This window comes from Bufo bufo, chromosome 10 (assembly GCF_905171765.1).
Source record: "Bufo bufo chromosome 10, aBufBuf1.1, whole genome shotgun sequence".
Classification (NCBI taxonomy): domain Eukaryota; kingdom Metazoa; phylum Chordata; class Amphibia; order Anura; family Bufonidae; genus Bufo; species Bufo bufo.
Window position 1 is genome coordinate 99,231,915 of NC_053398.1, and position 23,959 is coordinate 99,255,873.

At 41.6% G+C, this 23,959-nt stretch overlaps 1 protein-coding gene across 1 annotated transcript in view; it reads right to left on the minus strand.

The window, feature by feature from the left end:
• The window catches only part of ADCY7 (adenylate cyclase 7), a 201,827-nt gene that overhangs the window by 42,587 nt on the left and 135,281 nt on the right, over window positions 1-23,959 (minus strand). The window contains exons 5-10 of the mRNA XM_040410723.1: window positions 14,972-15,121; window positions 12,717-12,862; window positions 12,492-12,603; window positions 8,565-8,692; window positions 5,513-5,671; window positions 1,318-1,450 (exon numbers count right to left, since the gene is read on the minus strand). Of these exons, the coding sequence (XP_040266657.1) occupies window positions 1,318-1,450; window positions 5,513-5,671; window positions 8,565-8,692; window positions 12,492-12,603; window positions 12,717-12,862; window positions 14,972-15,121 (828 nt within the window). The remainder of the gene's footprint in view (window positions 1-1,317; window positions 1,451-5,512; window positions 5,672-8,564; window positions 8,693-12,491; window positions 12,604-12,716; window positions 12,863-14,971; window positions 15,122-23,959) is intronic.

Genomic DNA, 23,959 nt, shown 5'->3' on the forward strand with positions numbered 1-23,959 from the left:
TTCTATCAATATCTACAACTCCGTCATGCCTTAGATGTGCAGAGCAAAATGTTAGATCCCACTATTGATACTGTTATTAGAGCAGGTCATGTCTAGGGGAGACACCAAGGGGTCATCTCCAATTTTTATCATCTTTTGCTTTAATTTTATCATAAGCAATTTCCCCTGCAAGCACAGGGTAAATGGGCACGAGATGTGGGTCCCTTAACAGATGCACAATAATCTGAAGTTTTGATTGTGTGACAGTCTTTAACACTTTGTGAAACTCAGACTCTCACAACTCTCTCCGATTCACAGAGTGTATAAGACTCCCTTGTTTCTTCACCATACATGGGTTCGGAGGACATCTGACTGCCCTAGATGTAGCATTTCTGATGCTCATGTTCTCCATATGTTTCAGGAGTGCACTGCCCTGGGTTCATCCTGGACATTATTTTTGTGGTGTGTGGGATGCGTCGTCCTGCTGAGCCCATGGTATGTATTCTGGGGCTTTTGCGGACTAATAGTACAGAGAGTACTTACTTTATCGGGCAAGAAAATTAATTGCCCGCATGAATGAGGTAATCTGATCATAAATGAGGGGCAGACAAAAAGTTTGAATCTATATGGGGGCCATTGATTCCAACGCTAGAGCGTCCATCACGACGGCTGTTGTGCATCTGAGTGAAAGACTGATAGGCCTGAGCTTATTTAGGAGCAATGTGATTTGACATAAGTTGGGGGAGGGGATACAGACTTTTTTTCAACCTTTATGCTGCAATCACAATATTCTAGACAGGGGTTTTATTTATTTCTCCTCAATACTGAGCTCGGCCTTTGTGATCTCCAGGTGTCCATTGTACATGCCCATCTACGGCTAAGACCTAATCTTGTGATGCTGTGGGTGCTGTTCTTGTGGGATAGGAAGTTGGCGGATTTATTCTCTTCACCTTTTTTGCTCCGTATTTATCCCCTTTGCTTTATCAGGGAGGTGTTTTGGACTATTTGTTTTACAAAACTATCTGCTTTGTTTGTTTGCCTAACATAAATAAAAATGCCGATTAAAAAAAAAAGTTTAATTGGCTTGATGTTGACACAATGAGAGATTGATTTCTGCCTGGAAACCAATAAAAGAACAAAGTGTGCAAATGATGACATTGTTCAGACTTATAACAACTATTGTGATCATGTCCTGCCCTGTACAGTTAGATGCTTCACTATATGGCCAACTGACCATCATGCCTATATGAGCCTGGACATCCCAGTCCAAAACCATGGGTGTTAAGCCACATACATTTGCCCATATAGCATACACACAATGTTATACATCATACTCACTCTTGGATCAATGACCAGGTAGGTTTTAATGTTCATTTCTTTCAAGTAGGGGTCTCTGAGCTGCCCACGTCCATCTTCTACACAGTAGGCTCCATTCAAGTGCCCCAATGTTGCTTCGGTGATGTGAACTCGACTAATTCATGTGAAAACAGAAAAACAGTAAAAGGTATTTCATTCATCACTAGGATGTGCTATAACTTAAGCTGCATTCACATCTCCGTTAGCCATGATCCGGAATAAATGCCGGCTGGGGCCGGACAGAAACCACTGCACCCTGCTGCAAATGTTCACTGGAGATGTGAACGTAGCCTTACTGATCAGTGGGGATCTGACTGCCGGGACCCCCACCCATTTTTAAATGTGGAGGATGCAGCACTAAAAAAAAATGCAACACAACTTCAATGACGGGAACAGGGCCCGCTGCAAATCTGGCTTGTGAGTGCCAACTGGACAGTTTCCATATCTGTAATGGAGTTGTATAGAGTTTGCAGCATGCTGACTGGGAAGTACTGGCAGTCCTTAACTTAACAATGACCTCGCTGTCTAGTGTTAGTGACTGGTGTAGAACCGCTGTCTAAGCCTTACAGAAAAAAATTATGGCGGATGGAAACCAAGAATAAAAATATTTTTGGGTCTTAAAAGGGTTTGTATAACCATTACATTTAATGAAGCTAAAAAAAAGTACATTTAGCAATTTTTCCATTAACACCTAGTAAATGTAATGCCTTGCAAAGATATACCCAGGGTGCTCAAGATGCCCCCCCCCCCAGTGTGTCCATCCATCTATGTGACTCCATTTTGGTGACCGAGCATGCCTGGTAAATCTTGTATGCTGTACTATTTTAAAATGAGCTTTCTTCACCTCGGCCGGCTGGGATGCGGTTTGCTTCTTCCCCTCACATATAGAGGCTCCTTGGGCATCCCCACTTTCACAACGCTTGAATAAAGCTAGAGAGGTAAAGAGATCTCATTTTAAAAAAAGCACATGTGCACGGTGAAGGTGGCCGCTTTCATAGAGGACAGCATGCAAGATTTACCACACATGCTTGGCCATCAGAACAGAGTTGTATAGATGGACAACTAGAAACGTCATGGAGCACCATCCTGAGCATCATAGATTAATATCTTTGTAACCAGGCATCACTTTTAATGGATATTAATTCCTAATTTTCTCTTTTCACCTCGATTAATTATAAATGTCATGATGGCCAAAATTGGCTTGGCCCTACAGGGGTTAAAATAATGGTACAAGATTTGGTAAACTAGATACTTTACAGACAGCCTGTACATAACCTGTACATGAATTAGGTACGTGATAACAAATTTGCTCAGCCAATAAAATGATGCACACACACGTAGTTTTGTTCCACATCCGATCCACATTTTTTGCAGATGCGGACCTATTCATTTCAACGGGGTCACAAAAGATGTGAACAGCACACAGTGTGCTGTCCGCATCCGTATGTCCATTCTGTGGCCCAAGAAAAAAAATAAAACATGTTCTATTCTTGTCCATTTTGTTCAAGTTTAAAAATAAATGGTGGCATGCACCTGCCCGGGATCAGTGTTTAGCCGATCTATAGAGCGCTAAACACTTACAGCGTGTGCATGAGCCCTAACTTAAATATGGAAATACTTCCATAGTTTGATCTACTGCACATATGGTTCAAACACAGTATATGCAGTGATCATACTTCATTAAATGGAATATCATTAACAAATATACAATAAAATAATACTATGAAAATTAAATTCCAAGATACTACAGTAAAGAAAATGCTAGAAAACTAGCTAAACAAGATCTAGGTAACACAGAATCCATCTTTCACAATAGATGATATCACAGCTTATCTACTCCCTCCTCCTGACCCCTTTACAGGTCACAAAGCATGCCTAGAAAAATCTCCTAGAAAAGTCAATGAAGCCCCCTACTGCCCATTGTGTCTATGGCCCATATGGCTGCTCTCAATGAACAGGGGGTCTTGATATTTTATAGGCCTAGTGACCAGTGTGAAAATTGCATGATTATTTTTAAATATACAGTCAACATTGAAATTGCAACACCAAGAGGGACAAGCCATAAGGTTATGTAAAGCAAGGAAGTAGCAGGTGTCGCTAAGATCTGCAGATGTTCAAATTTTCATGCACCTAGCTCTAACCTGTGGCATGTGGGAGATGCATAAAAGCCAGATTGAAAGTATAGTCTTTTAGTCACATAAACTCTCCAAAACTGGTTCAAGTCATGTGGGATGATTGTGTGATGCCTCCTGCTCATCAACACAAATTGAGAGGGACAGGATCCTTGAACTGAGAGACCTTGGTTTATCACTCCAGTAGATCGCTACGCACCTAGGCCGAGATGTCAGCACTGTTCAACGTTGTGAGTCATGGTGGTCTGGAGAACAACGACTAACTGGAATAACATCAAGAGGTGCACAGAGGCGAACCTCTGCATGGACAGATCATCTCATTAGAAGAATGGTGTGTAGTGATCCGTTCTGTACTGCAAGTGAAATTGAGTATCACATCTCAAGCCTAGGACGGCAAACAGTGTCTACGTAGACCATCAGAAGGTGTTTGCATGATATAGGACTACGAGCCAGACATCCAGCTACAGGAGTCCCATTGACCTCATGCCACTGCTCTCATAAACTATCATTGTGCACAGCGAGATGGCAAAGGAGGCTGGAATGGAGGGCCATCTTCTTCAGTGACGAGTCCCGCTTTTATCTGCAATGATAGGCAAAGATTTGTCTGGAGACCCCAATGCCATGGCCCTTCATGAGGGAACATCACACCGATGTTGTGTGGGGTGGCATAATGTATGGTAGTGGACCCATTTAGTCTTCATTTCAGGTACACTAAAAGCTTGTCATTACATTGATTTGATTGGTACGACCATTTCTCCAAAGTGTCCCCGGGGCCATTTTTGAACATGACAGCGCCACGTTGCTTGTGTTACTATGAGAGCCTGCATGTCCTAAACGTGCTACTATGGCCTGCAGCATCTCTGGATTTGTTTCCTATCGAGCACATCTGGGACATCATTGGTTGGCAATTGCAAAGGGAGCTGCCTGCAGCGGATCTTGATGATTTGCATGCCCAAGTCCATTCAGCATTGCAGGACATTCCTCAGACAACCATTATTAACTTCACTGATCGCATGCCAAGGTGTGTAAGTTTATGGATGTCTGCAAGTGAATAAATCGAGATGTTTTCAATATTTTGTTTCCATTAATCCGGTGATTTCCATAATTCCACAACTTTTCCTTCCTGGTGTTACATTTCAGTGTTGATGGGTGTAGATAGTGACATGGTAATTTAAAAAAATAAAAATAATTCTAAATTTATATAATATGTTTAATGTTAATATATGTTTAACATAAAAACTTGATTTAAACAATAGGCCACTTTCTGACGACACATTCACTTTAAAGGGAACCTGTCACCTGGATTTTGGGTATAGAACTGAGGACATGGGCTGCTAGATGGCCGCTAGCACATCCGCAATATCAAATCCCCATAGCTCTGTGTGCTTTTATGGTGTAAAAAAAACGATTTGATACATATGCAAAATAACATAAAAGAGTCATATCTTACTTGTGTGACCAGAGAAGAGTCATATTTTCAAGCTCTGACTCATCTCAGGTTAATTTGCATATGTATCAAATCGGTTTTTATACACAATAAAAGCACACAGAGCTATGGGGACTGGGTATTGCGGATGTGCTAGCGGCCATCTAGCAACCCATGTCCTCAGCTCTATACCCCAAATCCTGGTGACAGGTTCCCTTTAAGGTTACATACAACTGTACCACACTAGATCCTATATATGGATAGAAAGTGTTGATGCTGGAAGCTGCCTAGATTAGACTGTGTGCGCCCTCTCCACGTTGGTCGACAGGGCCAGAAAGGGAAAGCGTCAATATGCTTGGCCCTGTCAATAAAAAGTGCAGGGGGCGTGGCAGTTGTACAGAGAGCTGAACCTCTAGGTGTAACGTCAACGCCCCCGTTGCTCCTAGAGGTTCATTTGCATATATTAAAACATAATTTTTCTCAGCAATGCGGACACATATGAACATGGAACCAACACAGATGTCTTCAGCTGCCAAGCGCACATGTAACAAGTCAGCCAGTGTCATAGGGACAAAGCCTTTTAAAAAGTTGAAAGTAAAGGCATTGAGCACAGTCTTACCCCGGTACTCCTGCTGATTCCATGCGATTGGCCAATGAGACATCATGTGACCAAACGTCAAACTGCCACTTTCGCAGTCCAATAACCCCACAGAGAACATTGCCAGAATGCACTCCGACCCGCATGTTGATATCCGCCCCTGTAGCTTCTCTCACCTGTCTTTAGAAATACAATATCCAAAAATAAATATATATATATATATAGTACATTATATACAGTATATCCTGAGCTGTGATAAATGGTACACTTGTAGCAAACTCTCAGTAAAATTCCGGCCTCGAACACCATTTTGTTTTCGTTTTATGTAAGAGGTGTTCAAAAATATATTATGCTTATTTATTCTAAATATATTTTATAGCACAAACTATGTAAAAAATTGTTAAAGGGAACCTTTAAGCGGCAAAAGCCATCCCACGCCGCCAGCAGTACCTTCAAGTAGCCGGCAGTGAGTTTCTAATGATGATTTTCTTACTGCATTAAGATGAGGCAGAAGTATGAAAAACGTTCTTTTATCCTCCGTCCGCGCTATTTTCTAGTCATGCTTCAAGTCAAGATAACCGCGCCCCCTTCCCTGTCCCTTCGCTGTGACTGACCGCGCTTATGCCCGACAGCCGGCTGTCAGTCACAGCGAAGGGGCAGGGAAGGGTGCGCGGTTATCTTGACTTGAAGCATGACTAGAAAATAGCGCGGACGGAGGATAAAAGAACGTTTTTCATACTTCTGCCTCATCTTAATGCAGTAAGAAAATCATCATTAGAAACTCACTGCCGGCCACTTGACGTTTATGCTGGTGGTTTGGGGATGGCTTTTGCCGCTGACAGGTTCCCTTTAAAATATAAAATTCGGACTACATTCAGACACCTCTCCTGACATGACAGTTTTAGTAAGTACTTGTATTCCCCATGAAATAACAATTCTGGCACATCTGCTCATATAATGCTACGCTGTGCTGTTCCTTCATTGAATGGGCTTGTCCCTGTACAGTCTGCCACTGCCAGCACTGATTAAATAGTGTCAGACTGTGTAGGAAAACAACCCCTAAGTTGGTAACACCCGTTTGACAATTTAGGGTACTTTCACACTTACGGCAGAGTATTCCGGCAGGCAGTTCTGTCGCCGGAACTGCCTGCCAGATCCGGCAATCTGGACGCAAACGGATGCATTTGTGAGACGGATGCGGACCAGTCTCACAAATGCATTGCAATACCGGATCCGTGTTTCCGGTTGTCATCCGGAAAAACGGATCCGGTATTTATTTTTTTCACCGATTTAATGGACTGCGCATGAGCGGACGGAAAGAACGGATGTGTTTTGCCGGAACACTTGGGGCCGGATCCGGCATTAATGCATTTCAATGGAAATTAATGCTGGATCCGGCCTTCCAGCAAGGGTTCAGGATTTTTGGCCGGAGATAAAATTGCAGCATGCTACGGTATTTTCTCCGGCCAAATAACGTAAGAGCGACTGAACTGATACATACTGAACCGAATGCTCTCCATTTAGAATGCATTAGGGTAACTCAATACCGGAAAACAAAAATGCTAGTGTGAAAGTAGCCTTATTCATAAACTTCAAGTAGGATTAGCAGAGGAACGATACAACAAATAGCTAAGAAAAGATGCTCCAGAACTGTAATTTCATGTGAAATACAATTATTTACTAAAGAAGACAAGGTCAGGAGCAGGTCCTTTAACTGTGTTAAGGATTTGGAACTGTGTATTAGATGGGCTAAGGTCTTCCTTGAGTCCTCCTGCCTTCTCCTACACTTAAAGTGTACCTAAACTTTTATTTTTATTTTTTAGAATTCAATAGTTTAAGTGATAACAGTAAACTTTGAAATATATTTTACAAAAGAAAGTTGCTGTTATTACACTTATCCCCTCCCCATCCCTGCACTGGTCACGGGTCCTGAACTGATCAAATCCATATATGTGAGAAATCAGCTTAGAGCAGACAGAGGGCAGAAAGACCAGATATGACGTGGCTGTAGCATGGAGGGAATGATTTATTTCACCCCAGAGCTGGATATTTTTTCACCTGGGGGGAGAAAAAGCACCCAGCAGTAGCTGCAGCTATCTCTGTTCTCTGTCTGCCTCTGCAGCTCATCCTCCCCATAGATTTCATAGTTGTGTACACATTAGCTCAGTCAATTCAGAGACAGAATAAGGGCAGGGGAAGGGAAATAACTCTAGAAACAGGCATTTATCTTTAATAAAATATATTACAAAGTTCACTATTATCACCTATACTACTAAATTATGAAAAATAAAAGTTTATGTATGCTTTAACAAAATAACTAACATATCTGTACCTGTGCATCAACGTACGACTTAGCTCAGCTATATTCTATGGGAATACCTAGTAAGTGTTCACTTCCATGTCTACTATAATAAAAGACTTAAAAAACGTAGGCCCCTTGCAGACGAGCGTGAGCGGATTAGGTCCGGATGCGTTTTCGTGATTTTGCAAGCAAGTTCATTCAGTTTTGTATGTGATCGCGCTCAGTTTTTATCTTGCCGGTGCAATGCGATTTAATGCGTTTTGCACGCGCGTGATAAAAAACGGAAGGTTACGAACATCTCCTCTTAGCAACCATCAGTGAAAAACGCATCGCATCCGCACTCGCTTGCAGATGCAATGTGATTTTCACCCAGCCCCATTCACTTCTATGGGGCCAGCGTTGCAAGAAAATCGCAGAATATAGAACATGCTGCAATTTTCACACAACGCACAAGTCACGCGTGAAAACCAACGCTCATGTACACAGACCCATTGAAATTAATAGGTTTGGATTCCGTTCCGGGCGCAATGCGTTCGCATCATGCATTGCACCCGCGCTGAATACTCTCTCGTGTGAAAGGGGCCTTAATTTGAATAAGGGAAGGGGAACACAATCGGAGCTTTAAAGAAAAGGTTCAGGAGGGAAGTGTTTTTTGAAGAAGAAACTAACACAAGAAAAAGAGACCCCTCTATATTAAGTAGTAGAGAACTTGACAGTTGAATTTACTGCATTAACCAGGCCGCCCCTTTAATTCCATATAGACATACTTACTTTATTGCTTCACACATATCCAGCCCCATTTTGACACAGTTCTTTGCGTTGTTAGGTAAGGACACTGGTAGGCCAGAGACGCAGTAATAGCAATCCCCTAAAATCTTAATCCTCATACATTCATTTTCCTGGGGAAAAACAGTAAAATGATGCAGTCCGACTTTACTATATATAAATACACAAGGTAATCCTATAGATGGCGGAAGCTTAGACAGATTTATCCCAGGGGATCCTGCTGGATGATAAATCTGGTGCAGGTATAGACACCTTTCCCTGACTTTATACCATCTACTCATTGGCTTACTTTGAGACAGATTTTTACGCCAGAAATGTGGCACAATTTCAGCGTAAAATGGGGCATCTTAGGCCCTGCCCATTTAGTGTGACGCTAAGCCCAGACCCTTGTTGGACATGATGGAAAAAAGTGTAGAAACCTTAGATGTGCCAAATTGTGCCACTGATTGTTGGTGCAGACCCCTTACTAAACCGGGGCAATGTATTTAGCAAATTTCTATGTCTTTTTTTTTAACTAAAGAAAAAAATTACAACATTTTAATAACACCAATTACAGAATGCCCTGAAGTAGAGAGGAGCAAATAAATTTCACCCAAACTTTTCAGAAATCCATATTTTGTGTGATTTGATTCAGGAGATTTGGAGGGAGAAAGAGAGAGATTCACATAGTATAATTTATAGGTACATACCGTATAACATAACTAGTATTTCTTTTTTCGGTGGATGGCGTGAAAAAATATAGCAATTTCGCCATTGTTTTTGGGTTCCGTTTTTATAGCTTTTTTTTTATTGCAAGTTACATTCTGCTGGTTAGTACGATTACAATAATACCAAATGTATGTAGGTTTTTTTAATGCTTTTTTACATTTGCACAATACATAAAGGATGAGTTGTAGTTTTCATTAGTGCCACTTTTGATGACTGTGTTTTTTGATGTTTATTGTGTTTTTTGGAACGTGGAATTAAAAATGAACAGCAATTGTTTTTACAATGTTAATTTTATTGTATGGGTTGTTACAGACAATTATGTATATATTCTTTATTTTTAGGAAAATAATGTTGAAAGTGAAAAAGGTATATTTTTTTGCTTGAAATTTCTTTTTCTACTTTTCATATTTTTTTTAACGTTTTTATCCTAGGACTTGAACCTGGGATCCTCTGATTTCTGATATACACTGCAATACTTCAATACAGTAAGGGCTCTTTCACACGAGCGGATGCCTTGCGGGTAATCTGCTGCGTGAAAGAGAGCCAAGCCACGCTCTGGACAGCAGAGACACGGAGCATTAACATGATTGATAATGCTCCGTGCCTCTCTGTGATCTTTTTACTACTGAATCACCGTGATTTTGTAGTAAAAAGATCACAGAGAGGCATAGAGTATTATCAATCATGTTAATGCTCCGTGTCTCTGCTGTCCGGAGCTTGGCTCTCTTTCACGCAGCGGATTACCCGCAAGGCACCCGCTCGTATGAAAGAGCCCTAAATCTCACATAAGGGACTGTTTAAATAGCACAGTGGCCAACCCCTATTAGGACAGACAGTACTAAGAACAGTGAAGCGTGGTACTTGGTTATAACCAACAGAGATCAGCAACTTGCACAGAAAATGGTGCCATTATGATGATACAGCACAAAGCGTACTATTCCCACACTGAAGGGGGCAGCTGCATGGAGACTATGGCGCTTAATGGCACGGACTGAAAGTCCGAACACTTCCTACATGATTGATTTAAAAAACACCTTAGTCCATCCAGTTCAAATATCACTTACAAACCCAAGTTGATCTAGAGGAATGCAAAAACCACTCTAAATGAACAGTTCGCCATATAGTGGAAATATTCCTTAGTGACCATTGCTGGTGATCAGACAGATCCCTGGATCAACATTCTATATTAATACCAGTAACCCTGTATATTGTTTTTATTGCTTCTGTATGCCTAGATAAAATGGAAAAGAAAATAATTAGGGTGCACCGGGAGCAATTTTGCTGTGATCCAACCTGATCCCCTCATGATTGCTACAGTATCAGAATGTAAATGGTAAAAATATCGGAGTCCCATTAGGGAGAGTAGAACGGCTTTATCTGCTATAATGGCAAAGAAATTCTGAATGAAACTAAAAGTGACCTGTGTAAATCCAGGACAAGTACCTTTCTAGTGGTGAACAAGGTACCTTCAAACACAATGCCAGAGGGTCTTTACAATAGCAGCCATCGGTGACAATAGAAGGACACTTCATTGGGTTGTTAAACTTTAAAGAAACAGGAAATCAGGTTTTGTGACTTACAGGTATATAGGATGGGGCCTTCTCAGTTGTCACATTATTATGCACCGCGCCGAAGGCTTTTACAGCAGTAATAAAAAATACCCTAGTTTAGCCAAGACTCACGTACAAGCCTATACAAATTGTAGATTAGTTTCAACAGAAGAACTTCAAACCTGCTCAATCAGAATTTTCCCACCAAACATTGCAACAATGCAGCGTTCATACAGAAGGAATGCGCATTTTGCGGCTCCATGGTTTGTGGACTGCAATATGGCCACGGTCGTGTGCTTGAGGCCTTAGTTTCTTAAAATGCTCTTATAAATGAAAGCTCACTGTGATTGGTTGTGTTCTTTATTCTCATAGTCCAATAAACCTTAGAAAGGTAGCACATTATGGTGGAAGGTTTTTTTAAGCGGCCATAATCATCTCAGTCTCACACTATCATGAGGAATGGAAAATATCGAAACAGCTGAGCTGGAGATTAATTGCATACACGTGGTCATCTCTCAACTTCAAACATAAGATATTCAGTGTAAGGTGTGGAACTTGGATGGGATGAAGAAAAATATCTGAGTTCTCCAAAATCTAGTAGGTTTAGAGATGAATTACTATATTTTTCGGACTATAACACTCACCCTTTCCCCCCAAAAAGTGAGGAAAAAACTGGCAGTGCATCTTATAGTCTGAATGCTAATGACCGTTTTCATTAGCGTGGGGACCAGGGAGGGGAGCACTGTGTCCGATCTACTCGCCGGCCCCCTTCTGCAAGACACGTACGGCATCAGGACGTAGTGCATGTAGGCACGAATATAACCTGATGCTGTGCCATGTCATGTCACAGTGCAGGCTGGAAAACGACCAGGGAGCGGAGAGTCCTGGATATGCAGAAAGTGGCAGCACAGTCTGAAGCAAGTGAGGTATTATTATTATTTTTTTATGTCTGATCCAGGGCTGATGGGAGTCTGATCTGAAGATAAAAGGGGTCTGATCTGAAGCTAATTGAGATTGGGCAGTCTGATCTAAGGCTAATGGAGCTTGGGGTCTGATGAGGGTCTGATCTGAGGTCTGATGGAGCTTGGGGTTCTGATTTTGGGGTCTGATCTGAGGTCGGATGAGGATTGGGGGTCTGATTTTGGGGTAAGAACTGAGGTTTGATCTGAGGCTGATGGAGTCTGGGGAGGGGGTCTGATCTGATGCTGATGGAGATTGAGGGGTATGATCTGAGGCCTGATGGGAACTTGGGGGTCTGATGAAGATTGGTGGTCCTATCTCAGTCCTAATGAAATATTTTTTTCTTAGTTTTCTCCTCTAACTCATAGGTGTGTCTTATAGTCCAAAAAATGTATATATAAAAAAAACTATTAAAGAGGTTGTCTGGGATTTTACTATTGATGACCTATTCTAAGGATAGGCCATCAATATCAGATCGGCGGGGGTGCCGGGTGTCAGACCCCCACTGATTTGATATTGATGACCTATCCTGAGGATAGGTCATCAATAGTAAAAGCCTGGACAACCCCTTTAAAAAATGGTTCGGTGCGGGCATTTTCAAATTTGTTGTCATAATATCAGTGACATTTTTTATGTATAGCATAAAGAACATAAATCTTATTGTCCTTATAACCAGCCACATTTAGATCATCACCTTAGCTATCTGGTCAAACTTTCCGAACAGCTCATTCAGCATGACCACAAGTTCCTTTGGTGAACAGTCACTGGCAAGTCGAGTGAAGCCCACGATATCTGCATACAGAATGCTGTAAGGGTGAAGAAACACTAAATTAGTCAATCAACCATGCCAATTCAGTAAGCTCGGTTTAATAATGCACGTAGTACATGGATCAGAAACAGACCTTGACGCTTGACCCACCTGACATTTTGATGCCGCTTTACATATAAGCTATGGAAGTTTTTGTCTGGCTGGCGATTGTCGTTGGTTTCCTTTAGTCTGTCCTGAATAGCCAACTTCATCTCCATTGAAATATAGACGGGCAGTACGGACAACAGAAGGCTCTCCTGGTAAGGGTACCAGGTATGGGGGTTACATTGAGTAATGATCAACTTATATAAAATACTGAGTGAGAATGGTAAAAGAAGTAGAAGAGAAAGAGGGAGTGAAGACAAAAGAGGGAGAAGGAGAATTAGAGAAGGATAGGAGAGAGCAAATTCTACTGTACAGATCCATAGACATATAAAGAGTAACTCTAGAGGGCTGACGATATGTGTATATACTGTGTTCAGTTTATTAACCTTCCCAAACTCCTCCGATTATCGTTGGTGGATCCCAATGATTTTAACAGGATCAACAAATTTTTATGGGGGCATCCCGACTTTTCCTATACAGCAGATGATGGGGATATTGAAGATCAGTCATGTTGGTAACACACCAGCCCTGTATTCTGCTAGGAGATAATTTGCTGTCTCTGGCTTGTCTCCCTCTCCTCTATTAAATAACCCTGAGCCCGAGGTGCATGTTTATGGGCAGGCATAGCTGTTGGACATATATATATCATGTGTATGACTAGCCGTAGTCCTGCTAACCATCAGAATAATGCCGCAGCCATGCAAGCCAGATAAAACAATGAAAGCCGGGGACAGCAGAAAGGAATTAAAGGGTTTGTCTCAGTTCAGAAAATGGCACTTACGACCACCCTGCAATCCAGTAGTGGTGGTCGTGCTTGCGCACTATAGTAAAAAGCACCAGCCTAGGTGCGCTCCCATGGTCCCGGCCACCAGATAGACTGGCACTTTATCCTATAGCGTGTAAGCACAGCCGATGCTGAACTGCAGGGTGGCCATAACCCCTGGATACAAGCCGTGTATAATGTGATCGCAAAATGAATCCAGCCAGCAAAGGAGGCAATATGGACAATCACAATACATTAGTAAGTGCCTTGTATTAACTTTCTCTACATGATAGATGCCTTAATGAAGTAAGACAACCCCTTTAAGATGCCCAATTGCCCATGCACATTACATAATTGTCTGGCTAACTGTTTTCACTCCTGACTCCCCAATATACATGTACGCTCGGCTCGTAGGAAGAGGGGAACAAGCAGCAGTGTGTCTGATGGTGCATAGTGAAATCCAACATGCACCATCCGTCTGTCACCTAACATCTGCAATTGGGAAGAGTCTGGTGACCTGACAGACCAGGTTCCTCCAAGTCTCATCTAGTGTGCACCTTTAGTGCACTATACAATGTAATCAAAGTGTGCTGTTTCCTTGCTCCTCTGTATATGGCAGTAGACTCACAGTACCTATAATGGCTAAAGGTGACGATTTTGGCTGAACATCAAGCTTTTACCACACTGCAGACAGTAGGAGAAGGAAACATGAGACGTTATATGACTTCCGTCACACTGAATCATTGTCCCAGATTTGAAACCAATTCCAAGAAAACTAAATTTGGGACATTTTTTTTTAGAACCAATAATACAGAATTTCCATCATAGATGTATTATTTCTTCCATGTATAAAGGCTTTTTGAATGGAAGTAAACTGTACACCTATTTTATCACTGCTCTTCTGACCCGAATGCACAGCATCATAATGATTTCTGAGGCTCTGAGTTCCTGCCTAACCGCAAGGTCTACTGTACTGTATTCAGGTATGATGTGAGTACAGGACAGAAGACATGTGGTCAGGCAGGATTATTAGGATGCTGTGAGTTTGAGCCAAAGCTCAGCACATAGAGATTTATACAGTTACTACTGAAGTCAATGGAAGCTGCAAAATATCTTTGCACCTAGCTACATTTAGTTGATGCCTCTGCCAGTGCGAGATTACGGCGCTTCTCTTCAATTTCACAGAGGCAAGTGCAGTGAATAAATTAGCTAGGAGGCAGCGCTGGGCAGGGAGATTGCAGGCACAGGCAGCATCGCTTTGCTGCCTGTGCCGTTCGCAGCGCGCCCTGCTCTGATAAAGTCCGGTCACTGCGCGGGCCGCATGACACGACTTCGCAGGCCGCAGGTTGGGCATCACTGGTTTATGGCATTTCAAAAATATCATGGTCAAGTGGCCAACCCCTTTAATACTAGTTATTCTATAAGTTGGTTTAGGTCATATACAGTAGGTAAATATATATATATATATATATATTCAAATAAAATTTTGGTTTCTCACCTGCTGCCTCTTTTGCATTTCCAGTTTCATCTTTACCCGAATGCATTTCACTGTGTAGCTGTACAGATCTCTGGAGGCATCCTGCATGTGGTACTTGTGAAATGCTCCCATCAGATTCCCACAGAGGAATATAATAGCATTTGCAATAAGCTGGAAAATACAAAGTCACCTGTTACTGCAACCAATTTACGAAGTGCTAATTGCAAAGCAAAACCATTTTGATACGACCTAAAACATCTGTAATGTGGAATTAAAAATGGTTAAAAGAAGAGGAAATCAGCACCAGTCTGGGCAACCTCTACATGAAGTTCATATGTTCTCCCTGTGTGTGTTTCCAGCGGATTCTCCAGTTTGATCTTGCATGTAAAAAAATACTCATAGGCTATATGACTTTCTAAGAAACTCTAGTAGGTGTAGTGAGGCATAGGGAAATTACAATGTCCTCCTATTAAAGGGGTTATCCCATGACTAATGCAATAAATGAAAATCAGACATCATATAGGATATGACAATCTCTTTCTAACAAAGCTAAAACCAGCCCTGTACCTCACATGGATCCAGAGATCTCCACATTCATTGCTCTGCTAGATTTATATCAAGCTGGCAGCTCAAGAGGCGTGGCTTTTCTGCTGCAGCTAAGGGGATGTGTCCATGCTCTCCCTATCACAGCTCAGGAGGCGTGTCCATGCTCCACCTATCAAAACTAAGGAGGCAGTTGAAGGATGAAACTGAGCATGTGCGTCCATATCAGTAAGCAGGACAAAGAAATAAGAAGAAAACAAACAGCAGGTGGCGCTATACAGATACATTTTATTGGCTATGCTAAATTTTAAATTACATGAAATTACAAAACAATTCAGATCCAGGTACTGGTTTGAAGACTGTAGAATATTTTTGGTGGGGCGACCCCTTTAATTCTGCACTACTCGTCAATGCTGGTGCTCAGTGGAAGGACCGATAACCCAGATATATGCGCAAGATGATCCACAGCACTGAGATAAATAAACAGATACCTAAACATGTGATTGTATTATGATAAAGTACATGAACAGATAAGTGTTCAACATTTCAATTTGATTTTACAGATCAAGAACATCTGTCCCATAGAGGCAGGTAAATAGCAGCAGCAGCACATGTAGTTGTCATTTCAGCATTCTCTGTCTCTACTGTGGATCTGTCGAAAAAATACACAGTTGAGTCCTATTATTATGACCACTTCCTACTTTCAACATCAGCAGCATGTAGCTCATGAAGGACGTCAGGTGTTGCGAGCTGGCATGGTGGTGGGTATATAAGTTGTGTGATAGCCTTAGGCTGCGCACATAACCCTTGTTGATGCCATGGGTAAAAAGGGGCGATTTATCAAAGTTGCAAAAAGGGATGATTATTGATTTTTGGGCCAAGGGTGGCAGTATTTCTGAAACTGAGCAGTGTGAACTGTTCTCGTCCCCCTGTGGTGAAAGTGTACCATGAGTGAACAAACTACACCATTGTGAATAAGTGACGTGGAAACTGCAAAGCACCACATGCCAATAATGAGAGTTGAACGTCGGCTACGAAAGTACAAGAGGATGGACTGACACTCTACAGTGGAGCAGCTCACCCCCAAACTGCGGGCTACCAGACGTGTCTAAAGCAACAGTTTAGCAAACCCTACTATATATGGGGCTCCAAAGTAGATGGATGACCTCTGCTAACAAAGTTGTGTCAGCAGAAAGTATTGTGAATTGAAACAGGGTTGGCCATTTTAGCCTGGCAGGTTTTGAGAGGATTTTTCTTACAAACGATCCCACAGATGACTGGATGGTCGCGATGTGGCAGATCATTGTCTCATGTGTATTGCCAGATTAAGAATTAAAAAGTAGCCACATGAGGATTGAGGCGGTCCAACAGATGCTCACTTGGGTTCAAGTCTGGGGAATTAGGGAACCAGGGTAGTAGTTTGAAGTCTCGGTCATGATCTTCTAACCAATGTTGGACATTTTTAGCCATGTGACATGTTGCATTGTCTTGCTGGAAGATCCCATCCACCGCAGTGAAAACAATCATCACACATGGGTGTGTGTCATCTGCAAGAATGGACTCCTACCCAGATCGGTGGAGAGTACCCTCCACATGGATGAATAGGCCCAGAGAATGCCAGGAAAACATTCCCCAGACCATAACGCTGCCACCACCAGCTTGTGTTATTCTAGCAATGGCTGCAAGGTTCTTGTTCTCTGATGTTTCTTGCCTATCATGCCGACGTCCATCCGTTTGAAGTAGCAGAAAACGTGACTCATCAGAGAAGGCAACCATTTGGCAATCAGCACACGTCCAATTCCGATACAGCAGTGAAAATTGAACCTTTTTTTCTTAACCTGAAAATTAGGCCTTTGGTACAATGTGGACGTCACCATTGCTCTTGTTGCACTCAAGCTCCTTTCTGTGGCCAGACCCTTACTCACTGCTTTGTAACTGCCTGGTCCTGTCAATCAAAGCAGAGAAGGAGCTGGCCGCAGAAATGAGCAGAGCTTGGGTGCAACAAGAGAAATAGTGACAGATCAACAAAACAAAAACAGCGTTTTAATAAGGTGAACCACAGCTCTGTGTCTATTCAAACAGTTGGATAGGGAGGTCACTGCTGACCGATTCCCTTTGAAATGCTGACTCTGTCCCATCACCTCATGTGCAAATGACCAATATAAATCACTTCAAAGCAAACACTTGTCTGCATGTCATTACCAAATCACTGTCTGAAATTCATTTCGTTCACGCGACATTCCCCACATGGGCAGTGCCGAGCCGGCAGAATAATAATGTAAAGACACACAATGGAGCAAGCAAGAACGCTCACTGATGTTAGGTGCAATCAAGTATTATCCTTAGGGCTCATTCAGATGGCTGTAGTGTTTCGCGGGCAAATGGTCGGCACTATGATAGAAAATGCCTATTCTTGCGGACAAGTATATGACATGTTCTATCTTTTTGCGGGGCCATAGAACAGAACTACTTGAAATGATTGGGTCCGCACCTGTTCCTCAAAATTGCGGAAAGGATGCAAACCCATTCATACAGTCGTGTGAATGAGCCCTTATACTGGATTTAACAGAAAGACAGCGCAGACATTAAAAGTAATGTATCATCAGAAAATAACCTATTGTTTAAATCACGTTTTTATGTTTTTTTTAGTTTTTTTTCAATTTTCCATGTCTCTCTCTACATTTCAAAAATAATTCCAGTTTGCACACTGGCCATTAGACCTACAATATGTCTAGACTTCCTGTTCTTTGAGAGTAGCCACATGGGCCATAGACACAATAAACGGGAAGGGACCTCACTTATTTCTTGGCGTAATTTGCAACTTGTACACAGGTCAGGAGGGAGTAGATAAGCTGTGATATCACCAACTGTGAATGGCAGAGCCTGTGTTATCTGTATATAGGTGATATCTGTCATTGTAAACCTGCCTGTGATGATAATGCGATTGCTGCGGGGCCTGTATAGAGGGGGGGGGCTCGGTGTGGAACTCCTTGCTTTCGTGGCAAGAAAACACTCCATTTTCATGCAGTGACTAGGTGAAGCTCAATGCAAAGAGATTATTTCAGCTTCCATTCCAGTAAAAGGTAACTGTATAATACATTATCTATGCATTGAGCTCCCCCTAGTGGTGGCAGTAGGCAGCCATCTTTGAAAAAGACAGGAAGAAGATTTATCAGTGTATTTTTGCAAGTTGCCTGATGTAAATACATTTAGAAATATGGTGTTCAGAATGAGATCCATATTTATGAAGCACATGTTCCACTTTTTCTGACACGGAAGTCGGATAAAGTGAATTGTTACACGCGTACTGGGAAACTGGGTAGAGAACGGGGGCCCTATATGAGCTGTGTACACCCCTTACTGACTCCATAATTTTGTTATTCACTGAAAAAGCCTGCTGGTAAACAGCCAGGAATTTGAAGGTTCCCATAGCCACTTCAAGCAAAGTCCAGCCTTTGGTGGTTCATGGAGGAAAGTGGTGATCTTAATGATTTCTGTCTGACCATGAAGTACATGAACAGGCCAGATCCTCCAGAGCAAAAGCTGTCAGCAGCTCTCTGCTCTGACTTAAAGATGGGAAGATGGAGCATATGGAAAGAGTTGTCATCATAAGGCCTCTTCCACACTTGGCTCTCCTGTTTCCCAATATCAGAGCAGAACAACAAAAATAACTGAAGTTTTGCATTTGGCACATCAATGAACCAAACCGAGCCAAACATACCCCACTGGCTATAATGGGGTCTGTTCAGTTTCCGTTCAGGAGTCCATAGAAACATAGAAACATAGAATGTGTCGGCAGATAAGAAACATTTGGCCCATCTAGTCTGCCCAATATACTGAATACTATGGATAGCCCCCGGCCCTATCTTATATGAAGGATGGCCTTATGCCTATCCCATGCATGCTTAAACCCCTTCACTGTATTTGCAGCTACCACTTCTGCAGGAAGGCTATTCCATGCATCCACTACTCTCTCAGTAAAGTAATACTTCCTTATATTACTTTTAAACCTTTGCCCCTCTAATTTAAAACTGTGTCCTCTTGTGGTAGTTTTTCTTCTTTTAAATATGCTCTCTTCCTTTACCGAGTTGATTCCCTTTATGTATTTAAAAGTTTCTATCATATCCCCTCTGTCTCTTCTTTCTTCCAAGCTATACATATTAAGGTCCTTTAACCTTTCCTGGTAAGTTTTATCCTGCAATCCATGTACTAGTTTAGTAGCTCTTCTCTGAACTCTCTCTAGAGTATCTATATCCTTCTGGAGATATGGCTTCCAGTACTGCGCACAATACTCCAAGTGAGGTCTTACCAGTGTTCTGTACAGCGGCATAAGCACTTCACTCTTTCTACTGCTTATACCTCTCCCTATACATCCAAGCATTCTGCTGGCATTTCGTGCTGCTCTATTACATTGTCTTCCCACCTTTAAGTCTTCTGAAATAATTACTCCTAAATCCCTTTCCTCAGATACTGAGGTCAGGACTGTGTCAAATATTCTATATTCTGCCCTTGGGTTTTTACGCCCCAGGTGCATTATCTTGCACTTATCCACATTAAATTTCAGTTTCCAGAGTTCTGACCATTCTTCTAGTTTTCCTAAATCCTTTTCCATTTGGCGTTTCCCTCCAGGAACATCAACCCTGTTACATATCTTTGTGTCATCAGCAAAAAGACAAACCTTACCAGCGAGGCCTTTTGCAATATCACTTATGAAGATATTAAGTACAGATCCCTGTGGAACCCCACTGGTAACATGACCTTGTTTTGAATGTTCTCCATTGACTACAACCCTCTGTTGTCTGTCACTCAGCCACTGCCTAATCCACTCAACAATATGGGAGTCCATGCTCAATGACTGCAGTTTATTGATAAGTCTTCTATGTGGGACAGTGTCAAAAGCCTTACTAAAATCTAGATATGCGATGTCTACTGCACCTCCACCGTCTATTATTTTATTCACCCAGTCAAAAAAATCTATAAGATTTGTTTGACATGATCTCCCTGAAGTAAACCCATGTTGTTTTTCATCTTGCAATCCATGGGATTTTAGATGTTCCACAATCCTATCCTTTAATAGGGTTTCCATTAATTTGCCTACTATTGATGTCAGACTCACTGGTCTATAGTTGCTCGATTCCTCCCTACTACCTTTCTTGTGAATGGGCACGACATTTGCCAATTTCCAATCTTCCGGGACGACTCCTGTTACTAATGATTGGTTAAATAAATCTGTTAACGGTTTTGCCAGCTCACCACTAAGCTCTTTTAATAATTTTGGGTGTATCTCATCAGGCCCCTGTGACTTATTTGTCTTCACCTTAGACAGCAAACTTAGAACATCTTCCTCTGTAAAGATACATGCATCAAACGATTTATTAGTCATTCTTTCTAGTGGAGGTCCTTCTCCTTTTTCTTTTGTAAAAACTGAACAGAAGTATTCATTAAGGCAGTCGGCTAGCCCTTTATTCTCTTCTACATACCTTCCGTCCTTTGTTTTTAATTTAGTTATTCCTTGTTTTAATTTCCTTTTTTCATTTATATATCGGAAGAATGTCTTATCCCCTTTTTTCATAGACTGAGCTAGTTTTTCTTCTGCCTGCGCTTTAGAAGTTCTTATAACTTGCTTGGCCTCTCTCTGCCTAATCTTGTAGATTTCCTTATCTTCATTGCTCTGGGTTTTTTTATAATTACAAAATGCTAGCTTTTTATTTTTAATGATTTGGGCCACTTCTGCTGAGTACCACAGTGGTCTCCTCCTTTTTTTGCTTTTACTGACAAGTCTAATGCAATTTTCTGTTGCCTTCAATAATGCACCTTTTAAGTAGTCCCATTTCTCCTGGACTCCATGTAATCCGTTCCAGTCTGATAAGGACTCATTTATGACTAATTTCATTTTTGAAAAGTCTGTTTTTCTAAAATCTAAAACTTTTGTTTTTGTGTGGTGGGACTCTTTCACAGTTCTTATATTAAACCACACTGACTGGTGATCACTAGATCCCAAGGTTTCGCCTACAATGACATCATATACCGCTCATAGTCCACTTATTTTAAAGGAGAAAAAAAGTCCTACATGCAGGACTTTGCTTTCCATGGTTAACGGAATCTGCGAAGGACCCGAACAGAGCCTGACGCAGATGGGAGTGAGACCTTAATTAAATCTGAAGGTCATTGTAGGAAATGGCCTGTACTCACTTTACAGATGTTAAAGGGAATGTGTCATCAGAAAATGACCTATTGTCTAAATCACGGTTTCATTTTTTACATATTGTTAAAGAATTGTTGGTGTTATTTTTAATTTTCCATGTCAATATCTATATTTAAACAAAAACAATAAAATCCTGCAGTTTTTGCACTTTCCACTAAGCCTAATAATAGGCCCACCAGTCACAATAGGTGATGGTCAAAGTTTATCTATTCTACCCTTGTACAATGACCTCTGCACAGGTCACAAAGCCTAGAAAACTCTCCTATAGAAGTCAATGAGGTCCCTTCCTGACCATTGTGTCTATGGACCATGGGGCTGCCGTAAAGTAATTTTTTGAAAGCTGTGTAAATGTGGTTAAGAACAGCTCAGGAAAGATGGCCGCCCCCGTACTCATGTTCAGGAAATAGAATAAAAAATGTCTGCAATCAGAAAATAAAAACTGATTAGAAAGAAAAAGAAGATCTGGTTTTGACCTGTTAGTGACCACAAATACGCCTTTTTACTGATGTGAACAAAGGGGGTTTATGCTCGACAGCTGGCTTTTATCAATGATTATATGTATCCAAAATGGCGCATTACAAACTATAACTTGTCCTGCAAAAAGTAAGCCCTCATACAGGTACATTGATAAAAAAACAAAAAAGTTATAGGGACAGATTTATCATTACTCTGACAGCTCACTCCACTTTCACATATGGCTATAGTCAGTTTTAGCCAAGTCAGATTTATGATTGGCCCTTTAAGACTGTAATAAATGTGGTTTGAGGGTAGCAGTTTATCCGTCAGTAAGCAGCTTTACAAAAGTCGCACATCTTTACAAAAAGTCGCATGTTCTTTTAAAAAGCCGCATAAAATAAGCATGGTCCTCACTGGAGTGAAATTGCGCATTTTTTGGCGACTTTTTAAATTGTCGCAATAGTAAATCTGTCTAGAGATTCATTTACAGAAGAAAACACGCCCACTTTCAGAAAACTCGCAAGCATAGCGCAGAGCTAATAAAAGTTGCAAATTTTTGCACAGTTTAAGCGATTGCGCAAAAAATTGCGACTTTTTCGCTCCATTATTCTGACTTGAGCTAATGATAAATCTGGCCCATAGCTCTTGGAAAGCAATGATGAAAAAATGTGGAATTTGCAACATTTTGCAAGTAAAATAAAAAATATTACATTTAAACATGTCCTCTCTGAATAAGATCCAATACAATATATAATAAGACATATGGTCTCACTATGATACTAAAGCAGCGCTACTGCTAAGCAGCCCGACATCAGGATCCTTGGGATTTCAAGATGAAAAATGATTCTGATTATTCATTTTTTTTAAATCCAATGAATGAATTGGTTCTCACTCCCTGTATATAAAACCTCCACATGCTGGTCTCTGCCCTGACAACACAATAGGTGGAATTGTCTGGTGATTACTGTGCACGGCTGACCTCAGGGCCACACCAGGAGCGTGTCTGCAGAGGATATGAGATCATGGAGCACCGCCTTGTAGACTGGTACAGCACACCACCCTGGCCGCCAGACGGCTGTGTAATATCTGGTAGAACAATACAGCGCAGGCAAGCATGGCAGCCAGTGAGGTTACCATTGAGGAATGCAGTGGTCAGCGCTGCAGTGCCGTCCTGGGGAAGGTTCAGCTTGTGATTCTTCTCACTTCTGAATAATCTGCTCGGCTCCATTACCAGATGACAACACTACTCTTCACTTCCCTAGGGGACAGACATGTTTGTTAGCAGCCTTTTTCAGTAATGACCACTATTTCCTTATGATGAACGTCGTCTACCTAGTAATCATCCCCCTGGATAGTCATTATCAACATACTTTTATTGCACTTTTTGACTCCTTGTATCAGGGGACAGAAATGGCCCCATTGTGCCAGTAAGAATTAATAGCACCGCCACTTCTGGATTTATGCAGGCGATGAATTCTGCACATTAGCCATCAGACCAATGGTGGCCCCTGAGCCTATAACTACTGTATTTTTCCCCCTATAAGATGCACTTGCCCATAAGACGTACCTAGGTTTTAGAGGAGGAGAATAAGAAAATAAATATTTTTCATTAGACCTCAGATCAGACCACCAATCAGAGCCTCAATGTTAATGAGACCCTCAATAAGACCTCAGCTCAGACACCAATGTTAATAAGACCTCCAAACAGACCTCAGATCAGACTCCCAATGTTAACAAGACCCCAATAAGACCTCAGCTCAGACCCCAATGTGAATGACCCCCAATCAGACCTCAGATCAGAGCCC